The sequence below is a fragment of the Oncorhynchus mykiss genome, chromosome 2, assembly GCF_013265735.2.
Source record: "Oncorhynchus mykiss isolate Arlee chromosome 2, USDA_OmykA_1.1, whole genome shotgun sequence".
NCBI classification, from domain to species: Eukaryota; Metazoa; Chordata; class Actinopteri; order Salmoniformes; family Salmonidae; genus Oncorhynchus; species Oncorhynchus mykiss.
The window spans coordinates 43,060,205-43,073,337 of record NC_048566.1 but is presented as its reverse complement, the minus strand read 5'-3'; the positions used below and the strand labels follow the sequence as shown (position 1 = coordinate 43,073,337).

The 13,133-nt window shown below is 43.5% G+C and overlaps 1 protein-coding gene across 3 annotated transcripts in view; it reads left to right on the top strand.

Moving 5' to 3' along the window:
- Positions 1-13,133, top strand: part of LOC110490105 (adenylate cyclase type 3) — a 31,938-nt gene that overhangs the window by 15,552 nt on the left and 3,253 nt on the right. Inside the window, exons 7-20 of one of the 3 annotated variants that reach the window (XM_036949002.1) lie at positions 297-455; positions 815-980; positions 1,353-1,469; positions 1,954-2,096; positions 2,449-2,610; positions 2,748-2,835; positions 5,827-5,943; positions 6,278-6,546; positions 6,783-6,864; positions 7,032-7,190; positions 11,523-11,669; positions 11,869-11,982; positions 12,293-12,449; positions 12,561-12,685. In XM_036949002.1, the coding sequence (XP_036804897.1) occupies positions 297-455; positions 815-980; positions 1,353-1,469; positions 1,954-2,096; positions 2,449-2,610; positions 2,748-2,835; positions 5,827-5,943; positions 6,278-6,546; positions 6,783-6,864; positions 7,032-7,190; positions 11,523-11,669; positions 11,869-11,982; positions 12,293-12,449; positions 12,561-12,685 (2,005 nt within the window). Of the gene's footprint in view, positions 1-296; positions 456-814; positions 981-1,349; positions 1,470-1,953; positions 2,097-2,448; positions 2,611-2,747; positions 2,836-5,826; positions 5,944-6,277; positions 6,547-6,782; positions 6,865-7,031; positions 7,191-11,522; positions 11,670-11,868; positions 11,983-12,292; positions 12,450-12,560; positions 12,686-13,133 lie in introns of all 3 variants that reach the window. The other 2 variants (XM_036948997.1, XM_021563279.2) reach the window with 2 other exon arrangements.

Here is a 13,133-nt window from a genome sequence, read left to right as displayed (position 1 = left end):
AAAAGGTCTGACATCTATAGTATCTGGATAAATGCTGAGAAAATAAAACACAATTCATATTTTCTTAAAAGGTTTGATGTGCTTTTAAGTCAAAACCTTTCAGTATTCCAATTGACTTCCTTTTCAGACGTGTTCACATCTCAGAGGTCCTTCTGTACTTGTGGTGGTGAATAGGGTGTCATTTGAGATTTGCGCATAGAGTAGGAATAATGTGATGTGCTGGAGGCAAAACAAATGGTAGGGGAAAGACTGGCTAGGGTGGTTCTTCTTGGTTCTGTGACTGGGTTGTCCTGTAGGTATGTTCGTGAGAAGACCGGGACAGATGTGGACATGCGTGTGGGGGTACACACTGGCACTGTCCTGGGGGGCGTCCTGGGACAGAAGCGGTGGCAGTATGACGTCTGGTCCACTGACGTCACCGTGGCCAATAAGATGGAGGCGGGGGGAATACCGGGGTAAGAAGGAACTGGTTAAACCCTTCTAAGTTATTACATTTTCCCTAACTCTATTTATAGATCTTTACAACAACCTTAGATGACGCACAGGCAAGATTTACCTGCCTCATGCACTCATATTTGTCAAATGTGTTTGTGCCCAATACAAACCCTACATACCAATACAAAATTAATTATTGCTAGCAATAAGTTATGAAGTCTGTAAGGAAATGTTGATGTACTGTATATCAAATAAGAGGGTGACAGCAGGAATTATTCAGTTTGCAATAGGGAGGGCATAGGGTCAGCCTCCACCCGCCCTGCCATTGATATGCCAGGCTCTCTGACCTATAACCTATAACCCCTGACCTTTGTGGCAGGCGTGTGCACATCTCCCAAGCCACCATGGAGTGTCTGCACGGGGAGTTTGATATGGAGCCGGGGAACGGGGGGGACCGCTGTGAGTACCTGAAGGAGAGGGGCATCGACTCCTACCTGGTGGTGGTGCCCAAGGGCCCCCTGGGAAAGAACGGCATCAACGGGGTGGTGAGTATTGCCTCAGCACCTAGTTTTATTCAACCTTTATTCTTACAGGTTCGTCTCACTGAGATAAAACCTCTGTAAAACTTTATTTTACAACCAGGTAGTAGTTACTAAGAAATAACTTTTGTCTGTAACTTTGGTACCAGTCACCAATTTAGTTGAATTCTTTGAGGTATTTACCAGCGTAGCTTCCTAGTTAATACCATGAAAATACCAGGTAAGTAACAGCTTACAACAGGCTGTAAAAGAAAGCGTTACAAAAATGTCAATATTTTCTTCTCTCCAGATTCCTCCTGTCAACACACCACAGTCACTGTAACACACCTCACATTCTCTCTCTCTCCTCCTTCCTGTCTCTTCGTTTCCTATCAGAAGTTGTCTGTGATGTCATCCAATGGGAACTCTCCATTGTTGATCAACACCACTGAGTGTAATGGAAGTGTCCACACAGCCTGCACCACACCAGACGAGCCAGAGGAGCTGGACACACGGGTAACATATGACCTTTACTGTAACCCCTAACACACAGGATTGCAACTCTGTGTCCTACAAGTGCACAGTGTGTGCAGGCCTTTGTTCCAGTTTAGGATTAGTACACCTATTCAAATGATTAACTCATCATTGTCTTATAATTTAGACCTCGATATGTAAATTCAGGGGTGTGCTGGCTAGTACAAAAACCTCCAAACACGTTGGCTGTCTCCAAGACAGGAGTTGCTCCACGTGTGCTACCTTCTCCACTTCAAACCTGAATGAAGAGTGGCTACTTCCAGATTCTCCACCCTTCTCATTAAATGTGCACTTGCACACTCTCCATCATGGATCTAAAAGCATTGAATTGGTGTAAGTATTGGCTGGAGAGAGTTTCGACCATTGTTAAATCCACGAGGGAGTGTGCAAGAAGAAGTGTGGAGAATCGGGGTGCATCCAGTGGGTGGTGTAATGACAGAACAGGAATGCCACCTTGTGACTCCAGGTGGTGAACCCTTCGTTCCCCAACCCTCGGCGGAGGCTAAGACTGCGGGACCTGGCCGAGAGGGTGATTGATGCGCAAGAGAACGAACAGGAGCTCAACAAACTGCTCAATGAGGCACTGCTGGAGAGAGAGACCGTACAAGCGTGAGTAGACAGAGAGTGAGAGTGAGGGTGTGTGTTGGGTTACAAAATTCCAGGAACTTTAAATAAATTCCCTGCTTTTCCTGTAATCCTGTTTGGCGGATTCTGGATTTCATGCTTATTCCCTCCTGATTCCGGGAATCCCCCAGCCAGGCATTTTGGGAAAACCAGGGAATTTATTTTAAATTCACAGAATTTTGCCAGCCTGTGTGTATCTATGTATGCGTGTGTGTGTGATAGTCATAGAGAAACAACCAGTAGCAGAGGGTGTGTGAGTGAACCCTGTGCAGCCAGGTATGAATCCTATGGTTATGTGAGTAGACAGACCGTGTGAACCCTCCCTCTGCCCTGTCAGTTTGAAGGGGAAACGCACCAACCGTCTGTCCCTGCGCTTTGTGGACCCTGAGCTGGAGACCCGCTACTCTGTAGAAAAGGAGAAGCAGAGCGGAGCTGCCTTCAGCTGTTCCTGTGTAGTGCTCTTGTTCACTGCAGCCATGGAGGTCCTCATAGACCCTCGGTGAGTGCACCTAAACACTCTCTCTGTCTCTGTCTCTGTCTCTGTCTCTGTCTCTGTCTCTCTCTCTCTCTCTCTCTCTCTCTCTCTCTCTCTCTCTCTCGTGTTCCTTATGTTCTGTGTGGTCTTGCGGTTGACAGGATGATAGCAAACTACGTGACCCTAGCTGTGGGAGAGGTCCTGCTGCTCATCCTAACTGTCTGCTCTCTGGCGGCCATCTTCCCTCGAGTGAGTGCCCCTTCCCCCCCACTCCACTATCACACTTTGCTCAACATCCAACCAAAGAGAAGCAAGCCTTTCAGAGCGAGCAACAGTTAACCCACAGCCAAATCATATTTTATCATAGAACATTTTCCACAACATAATAAATCTGTAGATATGAAGATATTTGTTGTGGTATACTCTTGACTAAAAATAACGTAGTTGTGATAGTGGATCGTAGTTAAATAACTTAGATGTGCTAAGCATCTCATGATGCTGTGCATTTGATGTGTACATACACTCCCAATGTTATGCAAGCTGAATGTGGTAAAGAATGTGTCTAATCAGCACCCCATACGTTCGTTCTTTTGTCACGCATCAGCACTTTTGATCTGACTTCATGAGCCAGGTCATGGAAAGTCACATTTATTGACTGCTACAGACAGTTATGTAGCTACCACTATCGACTGCTACTATCACCCTAACAGCAACACACCTCCCCCATCCTCACATTGCCCACAAGGGTTTTGGACCCCATGCACTGTATCCGTGCACCGTGTGCGCACAGACACACACACACACACACACACACACACACACACACACACACACACACACACACACACACACACACACACACACAGACACACACAAATACAGTGCATTCAGAAAGTATTCAGACCCCTTGGCATATTCAACATTTTGTTAAGTTACAGCCTTATTCTAAAATTTATGAAAATGTTTCTCCTCATCAATCTGCACACAATACCCTATAATGACAAAGAACTAGAGAATCTTGTGAGTCCTTTAGGTGCCTTTTGGAAAACTCCAAGCGGGCTGTCATGTGTCTTTTACTGAGAAGTGGCTTCCATCTGGCCACTCTACCATAAAGACCTGATTGGTGGAGTGCTGCAGAGATGGTTGTCCTTCTGGAAGGTTTTCTCAACTCCACAGAGAAACTCTGGAGCTCTGTCAGAATGATCATCGGGTTCTTGGTCATCTCCCTGACCAAGGCCCTTCTCCCCCGATTGCTCAGTTTGGCCGGGCGGTCAGCTCTAGGAAGAGTCTTGGTGGTTCCACATTTCTTCCATTTAAGAATGATGGAGGCCTCTCTGTTTTTTGGGGACCTTCATTGCTGCAGAAATGTTTTGGTACCCTTCCCCAGATCTGTGCCTCGACACAATCCTGTCTCGAAGCTCTACAGACAATTCCTTTGACCTCATGGCTTGGTTTTTGCTCTGACATGCACTGTCAACTGTGGAACCTTATATAGACAGATTTGTGCCTTTCCAAATCATGCCCAATCAGTTGAATTTACCACAGGTGGACTCCAAACAGGTTGTAGAAACATCTCAAGGATGATCAATGGAAACAGAATGCACCTGAGCACCTATTTCGTGTCTCATAACAAAGGGTCTGAGTACTTATGTAAATTAGCTCCCGAGTGGCGCAGTGGTCTAAGGCACTGCATCTCAATGTTAGAGGCATCACTACAGACCCTGGTTCAATCCCGGGCTGTATCACAACCGGCTGTGATTGGGAGTCCCATAGGGCGGCGCACAATTGGCCCAGCGTCGTCTGGTTTGGCCGGGGTAGGCCGTCATTGTAAATAACAATTTGTTCTTAACTGGCTTGCCTAGTTAACAATCTATTTTAGAATAAGGTATTTCTGTTTTTTTTATATATATATATTTACAACAATTTATATTGTGTGTAGATTGAGGAAATGAGGAAAAATATAATATAAAAATATAAGGTCACAAAATGTGGAAAAAGGGAAGTGGTCTGAATACTTTCCGAATGCACTGTACACACATAAACAAACAGATAAACAACTACTATATCGAGGGCGAAATGCATGTCCATGTCGACATGTCTGTGCCTGTTACAATACAATGTCAACCACATGAACACCAGAAACCACACACACTCACATATACAATTCACCCCAGAACCATTTAAAAAGAGCTTTTAGTGCTACATAATGAAATGCTTTTACTTGAAGCTAAATGGACCAGGTTATTGTTCAGCTGCTGAGAGAATGTACTGTACCCAATGAGATCAGATTTAACCTTGGATATCTGAGTCCCCTCGCGCGACAGTAGTTCCACTCCAGTGACTATTCTTTATCTATGGAAAAATCAATCCCTGCACATCATAGATGTTCATAGAGAAGCCCTCTGGTTGGACTGATGTATGACTCCTAATGGCATGATTGATGGTTCAATGAGGAAAACCAATATGTCTCGTCCTCGGTTTGTCACAGCTCATCTGAAATGACCGTTGACAGATACAGCACTATATAGTAGTATACTGTACTGTCACTAACATGAAAGTCACTAATAGTACAGATGTAGGCTCTGAACACCCTGTTTTAAGTTCACCTTTATTTAACTAGGCAAGTTAGTTAAGAACAAATTATTATTTACAATGATGGCCTACTGTTGCAGGAGAACTTTCCTGCAATGCAGGAAATGTACAACTTGTAGTGTATTTGAGGTTTAGAAATGCTTCTGGAGTTTACCACTTTGACATTTCAGACTTGATTTTCTCTTATGAGAAATGCATCAATCCCGACAGAAATGTCCAATAACTATAATCCACATAATCATTTCTTCTTTTTTTTTTAATGCTGTAGCAAACTGGCGCAAATGAATAATCTTCATCTGTACAAACTCACTCGGAGAAATACCCTGACCTCTACTATGGTTTCCATCTGACGATGCGTTTGAAAACTGAACCTGATAACGATGATGATTACAATTGTATTACTTTGTTGGTTACAGCGAGCAAAGACGGCCGTCACCATCAATCATAGTTAAAACGTTTTTCATGTTCCGCCATTGCCCCACATATACCACAGGTGTCATAAAAGAGTGTTGTAAAACATTACTCAAAATACAACAATGGTGGTGGTGATGATGATGATGATGATGATGATGATATATATTACTGGTAGTTCACGTGACTGGTTAATGATATTTCTGTTGATGACCAACATGTTATTTTTCCTCCTAGGTTTTCCCTAAGAGGCTGGTGTCTTTCTCCACATGGATCGACCACACCCGCTGGGCACGGAACACATGGGCCATGGCAGCAATCTTCATCCTCACCATGGCCGACATTGTGGACATGGTGAGAAACGTTCATCGTTAGTCCAGTAGAAAAAAAAATCACAACACTGAGAACAATGGCTTTCTGGTGTTGAATTATGCAGTAGCATGCCAACACACAAGCCTTCCCATAAACCATGGTTTGCTTAAGGGTCCGTTTTTGGTATTGACATGCATGCATACCATTGCAGTTAAATGTTTTAAATTCATAATAAAGCCACAAGATGGGAGTGAAACCAAGGATTTTTAAAAGGGGTCCAGGTAAGTTTGGAGGAAGCACTAGAACTCGATTGAGTGGTGGCTCGGGCCTTGCATTGACATTTGGCCTCTATCCCCTCTCTGTCCACGCCCTGTAGCTGAGCTGTCCCCGTCCCTCGGGAAACGCCACAATTGCCCCTCCTTCCTCTGTTGTCCAATCCGGGGCAGAGGGCTGTCTGGACAACCCCAAGTACTACAGCTACATCGCTGTGCTGGCACTCATGGCGACCACCATGCTGGTGCAGGTCAGCCACATGGTCAAGGTCACACTCATGCTCCTCATCACCATAGCGACGGGCATCGTCAACATCTACAGCTGGAGGGACATATTTGACCGCTACGATATGGCCCGCTTCCAGGACTACAGGTGGATGTGGTTGTGGTGTTATAAGCTGTAGAACAGGTGTGGGTGGTGGTCATCAGTTTATGGATGTGTGGTCATCATTTATTTTCAATTAGTAAAACTGTAATTGGAATTTCAGTTGACTGAATTGAAATGAAATGAACCGCAACTCTGATTGCCATATTTAGTGTGATATTGCTGTTCTGTAAACAATGTGAGCATGCCGGTGATTTCTGATTATATCTGTGCTCTGTTTTTAGGTCTTACCTGGTTCCCTCCAAATATGCCATGACTGTGATGATCTTCATCATGATGATCAGTTTCTACTACTTTTCTCGACATGTAAGTTGCTGTGGCAGAAATCTACTAGTTATATACCTTCCAACCTCACTAAGTCATCACTAGCTTCTCTATTTTACACATGTTCTGCTTCCTCTCCATTCTTGTTAACCTCCCCACCTCTATTTGAACCTATTTCCTGTCTCCTGCCACCATGTCCCTGACTTTAGGTGGAGAAGCTAGCCCGTACTCTGTTCTTGTGGAAGATTGAGGTCCATGAGCAGAAGGAGAAGGTGTATGAGATGAGGCGCTGGAACGAGGCGCTGGTCACTAACATGCTGCCAGAGCACGTAGCACGCCACTTCCTGGGCTCCAAGAAAAGGGACGAGGTGAGACAGCTTTACTACTGTAGAAGCAGTACCTGGTTCCCCCTTCATGGTAAATATACAGTGCCACAAAAAAGTATTTGCCCTTTCTAATTTTCTCTACTATTGCACATTCTCTACTATTGCATATTTTTTATACTGCATATTTTTTATACAGATATTCAACCAAAACCTAATACTAGATAAATGGAACCTGAGTGAACAAATAACACAACAATTACATACTTATTTTATTTATGTAATAAAGTTATGCAACACCCATTTCCCCTGTGTGAAAAAGTAATTCCCACTCACACTCAGCAACTGCTTGTGCCACCATTAGCTGCAATGACTCAAACCAAGCACTTCCTGTAGTTGATTATCAGTCTCTCACGTCGCTGTGGAGGAATTTTGTTCCACTCTTCCATGCAGATCTGCTGTAATTCAGCAACATTTGTGGGTTTTCAAGCATGAAGTGCTTTTTTCAAGTCCTGCCACAATATCCCAATTGGGATCCAGTCTGGACTTTGAGTAGGCCATTCAAAAATGTTGACTTGTTTGCCTTTTAGCCATTTTCATGTAGGCTTTGTGTTTTTTGGATTCTCATCTTGCTGCATGACCCAGTTGTACTTCAGCTCACAGACTGTAGAATGATCTGATACAGAGCAAAATTAATGGTTTGTTCTATTAAGGCAAGTCGTCCAGGTCCTGAGGCAGCAAAGCATCCCCAAACCATCCCACTACCTGCTTGACCGTTGTTATGAGGTTCTTACTGTGGAATGCAGCGTTTGGTTTTTGCCAGACATAATGGGACCTATGTCGTCCAAAAAGTTGACTAAAGTTATACTTTTCAGTCATCTGTCCATATAACATTCTCCCAAGAGTCTTGATGATCTTCCAGTTGTGTTTTGGCAAACATGAATCAACTTTTTGGACGACATGGGTCCCATTATGCCTGGCGAAAATCAAACACTGCATTCCACAGTAAGAACCTCAAACCAACATTCAAGCATGGTGGCGGTAGTGTGATGGTTTGGGGTCGTATCCATTTTTTTTTTTTTTGTAAATTCAGGTTCCCCTTATGTAATATTAGGTTTTGGTCTGATAACATTCAGTATAAAAAAATATGCAAAATTATATAAAAACCCAGAGCTCTAAATTAAAAAATGTCATTTGATAGCACTGAAAATATTTTTTTTTCATCGATTAAGATATAGCCTAATGTATATTGGGCCTTGAAGTATTCTAGCTACTTCTGAAGCACACGTTGTGTCCTTGAAAGTAATATGTAACCCTGTAAATGCATTTAGGACCATATGTGACCAGAATTGTCACACTTTATAGCCCTGACCGCACCTACCACGTAGCAACAATGTAAATTATAGGGCTGAGACGGTAGAATTTTGGATGACAGTTATTAGTCAGCCAAATAAACGTGTTCACCGTTATAACCGTTCGAATAGCAAAACAGTTATAATAGATGTACGAAACATGTGAACACTAAGTGTACAAAACATTAGGAACCCCTTCCTAATATTGAGTTGCACCCCCTTTTCCTCTCAGAACAGCCTGGACTCTACATGGTGTCGAAGGTGTTCCACAGGGATGCTGGCCCATGTTGACTCCAATACTTCCCACAGTTGTGTGAAGTTGGCTGGATGTCCTTTGGGTTGTGCAGCATTCTTGATACACACAGGAAATTGTTGAGCGTGAAAAACCCAGCAGTGTTGCAGTTTTTGACATACTCAAACCGGTGAGCCTGGCACCTACTACCATACCATGTTCAAAGGCACTTAAATATTTGTCTTGCCCATTCACCCTCTGAATGGCACACATACACAAACCATGTCTCAAGGCTTAAAAATCCTTCTTTAACCTGTCTCCTTCACCTTCATCTACACTGATTTGAAGTGGATTTAACTGGTGATATCAACAAGGGATCATAGCTTTCACCTGGATTCACCTGGTCAGTCTGTCATGGAAAGAGAAGGTGTCCCTAATGTTTTGTACACTCAGTGTATATATATTTTTTAAAGGCACATTTTCTCCTCTGCTCCTAACTGCATTGTGCTGCTGCTGCAGGGAGTGGGGTGTTGCCTAGGCAACCGAAGCCTTGTTTGCTACAACACCTTGCATGTTTCAGCAAGGAGCAACAAAGTTTCATCACGTTGTAGAGTGCATGTTAACAGCAGAAACTGACTCAACTGCACGAATGGCCGACATCAAAACTATGAAATAACACATATGGAATCATGTAGTAAGCAAAAAAGTGTTAAACAAATCAAAATATAATTTCTATTTGAAATTCTTCAAAGTAACCACCCTTTTCCTTGATGACAGCTTTGCACACACTTGGCATTCTCTCAACCAGCTTCACCGGGAATGTTTTCCAACAGTCTTGAAGGAGTTCCCACACATGCTGAGCATGTTTGGGAAGACTCATCGCAAACCATCTCAATTGGGTTGAGGTCGAGTGATTGTGGGGGCCACGTCATCTGATGCAGCACTCCATCACTCTCCTTCTTGGTCAAATAGCCCTTACACAGCCTTGAGGTGTGTTGGGTCATAGTCCTGTTGAAAAACAAATGATAGTACCACTAAGCGCAAACCAGATGGGATGGCGTATCGCTGCAGAATGCTGTGGTAGCCATGCTGGTTAAGTGTGCCTTGAATTTTAAATAAATCACAGACAGTGTCACCAGCAAAGCACCTCCACACCATCACACCTCCTCCATGCTTCAAGGTGGAAACAACACATGCGGAGATCATTCGTTCACCAACTCTGAGTTTTACAGAGACACGGCGGCTAGAGACAAAAATCTCAAATTTGTAATCATCAGACCAAAGGACAGATTTCTGCCGGTCTAATGTCCATTACTCGTGTTTCTTGGCTGAAGCAAGTCTCTTATTATTGGCGTCTTTTAGTAGTGGTTTCTTTGCAGCGATTCGACCACGAAGGCCTGATTCATGCAGTCACCTCTGAACAGTTGTTGATGAGATGTGTCTGTTACATTTATTTGGGCTGCAATATGAGGTGCAGTTAACTCTAATTAACTTATACTCTGCAGCAGAGGTAACTGTGGGTCTTCCTTTCCTGTGGCGGTCCTCACGAGAGCCAGTTTCATCATAGCGCTTAATGGTTTTTGCGACTGCACTTGAAGAAACTTTGAAAGGTCTTGCAGTTTTCCAGATTGACTGACCTTCATGTCTTAAAGTAATGACGTACTGTTGTTTCTTGTTGCTTATTTGAGCTTATCTTGCCATAATATTGGCTTGGTCTTTTACCAAATAGGGCTATCTACTGTGTACCACCCCTAACTTGTCACAACACCACTCATTAAGGAAAGAAATTCCACAAATTAACTTTTAACAAGGCACACCTGTTAATTGAAATACATTCCAGGTGACTACCTCATGAAGCTGGTTGAGAGAATGCCAAGAATGTGCAAAGCTGTTATCAAGGCAAAGGGTGGCTACTTTAAGTAATATAAATTGATTTGTTTAACACTTGTTTGCTTACTATATGATTCCATATGTGTTATTTCATAGTTTTGATGTCTTCACTATTATCCTACAATGTAGAAAATAGTAAAAAATAAAGAAAAAACGTTCAATGAGTAGGTTTTTTCCAAACGTGTATATATATTTATTTAATGGATATGACAGTTATTTAATTGTCATGATGGTGTTCATCCATAGCCATTGGTTATATGGTAATTGTGCCAGCCCTAGTAAATACATAGGTTTTAAGGCAGTCAATGTGAAGTGGGACCAATACATGTATAGTTCCTGAAGTTGAGAAAGAGGTATCAGCCACGGTCACTGTGTGCGGTGATCAGCCCCCATGTTATCACAGTGGTACTATCAAGGCACAAGGAGAGACCCAAATGCAGACACAGGAGGCAGATGGTTGGAGTCATACAATGTTTATTAATCCAAAGGGGTAGGCAAGAGAATGGTATGTGGACAGGCGAAAAGGTAAAAACCAGATCAGAGTCCAGGAGGTACAGATTGGCAGACAGGCTCGTGGTCAGGCAGGCAGGTAGAAAGTCCAGAAACAGGCAAGGGTCAAAACCGGGAGGACTAGAAAAATGAGAATGCAAAAAGCAGAACGGGGAAAACGCTGGTTGACTTGGAAACATACAAGACGAACTGGCACAGAGAGACAGGAAACACAGAGATAAATACACTGGGGAAAATAAGCGACACCTGGAGGGGGTGGAGACAATCACAAGGACAGGTGAAACAGATCAGGGCATAACAGGTAAGGTTTGTTTAGCTATTGCAATGGTTACAGCTGGAGTTATACTCTTGAGTTATCTATGTCTGTTAATCCGAAATGTATGCCCCTTCCAGGAGCTGTACAGCCAGTCATATGATGAGATTGGGGTGATGTTCGCCTCCATCCCCAACTTCTCGGACTTCTACACAGAGGAGAGCATCAACAACGGGGGGATTGAGTGCCTCAGGTTCCTAAACGAAATCATCTCCGATTTTGACAGTGTAAGAAGCTCATGAATGCATAATTTCATTTTGTGACTTGTAACAGTCGTGCAAATGTTGGAACTAGCATGCTATAACAATGGAGGTACTGTATGTTATTACTCCCTATTCCCGATGCATGCCACTGTATAGGAATTAAAGATGCTGCCCAACACTTTGAGACTTGACCTTTCAACCCGTGACCTTTAACCTCTGACAGCTCCTGGACGAGTCTCAGTTCCGCTGCATCACCAAAATCAAAACCATTGGCAGCACCTACATGGCAGCATCAGGTGTCACTCCCAACGTCAGCAACGGCTACGCCTGTCTGAAGGTCAGCTCATTATCATGGTCATCAGCCAATGGGTCTGGGTCAGGGGAGGCTTAAACTAGCCGTGTAAACTATATTAGGTAAACTCCTATAGTATGACATAATCATGTGAACTCCTATAGCTAAACAGCAGAACTCCTGATGAACTCAGTCTAGAGCATCTTCTACTGTTTGTGGTAGCAGGTCAGAAATGTGATCTAGAGCTTTAAGTACTGATGTTTTACCCTCTAATTTTATGGGTGATGATGATCGTGGTGGTGGCGGTGGTGGTGGTGATCAAATTAATTCACTTAACTTGATGATGGTGATGAAGATGGTTAAGGTAGAGGGCTCTGTTGTGCAGAAAGAGGAGCTGACTGACAGAGAGCGCTGGCAGCATTTGGCAGATCTGGCTGACTTTGCTCTGGCCATGAAGGTCACGCTCATGAACATCAACTACCAGTCCTTCAACAACTTTATGCTACGCATAGGTCAGTGCTAACCTTTCAGCCATATATTTTAAGGTGAGAAGAGAATGGAGAAAGTGTCCTAGTTTTGTACTGCATGCATATCATGTATCCCATACTTCCTCCTCTCCCCAGGTTTGAATAAAGGGGGGGTGCTGGCAGGAGTGATTGGCGCCCGGAAGCCTCACTATGACATCTGGGGCAACACTGTGAATGTGGCCAGTCGCATGGAGTCCACAGGGGTTATGGGTAACATCCAGGTAAGTCTCCATAACAGGGTGCGACGAGATGCAGGATGTGATAAGTAGTGAGGTGACAACCAGACAATCAGTTATAGCTGTAGCGCATTGGCCCGTAAGGTCGTTGATGTACCTGATTTCAGGTGAGGACTGAGCAGGAACACTTGATAGCCTACAATGATTGATGCATTGCAGTCACCTGCAAGATCTCAAACCCACATATAGCAATCTGATACCCGACTGCGCAGTCGATGATGTGGCATGAAACCATTGGTTGACTGAAATGTAGTCGGCCTGGAATGCAGCCATTGTCTCCCAGATGGCTATAATAACACAATAATAATCCTACTTTGTTTGATTACTATTTAGATCGTGGGATGTGACATCAGGGAATATCTTTAAGTGGATTACCAAATCTGGGCAGAAAACATGTGTTGGCTGGATCTGTATGCATATTGAGATTAATCAC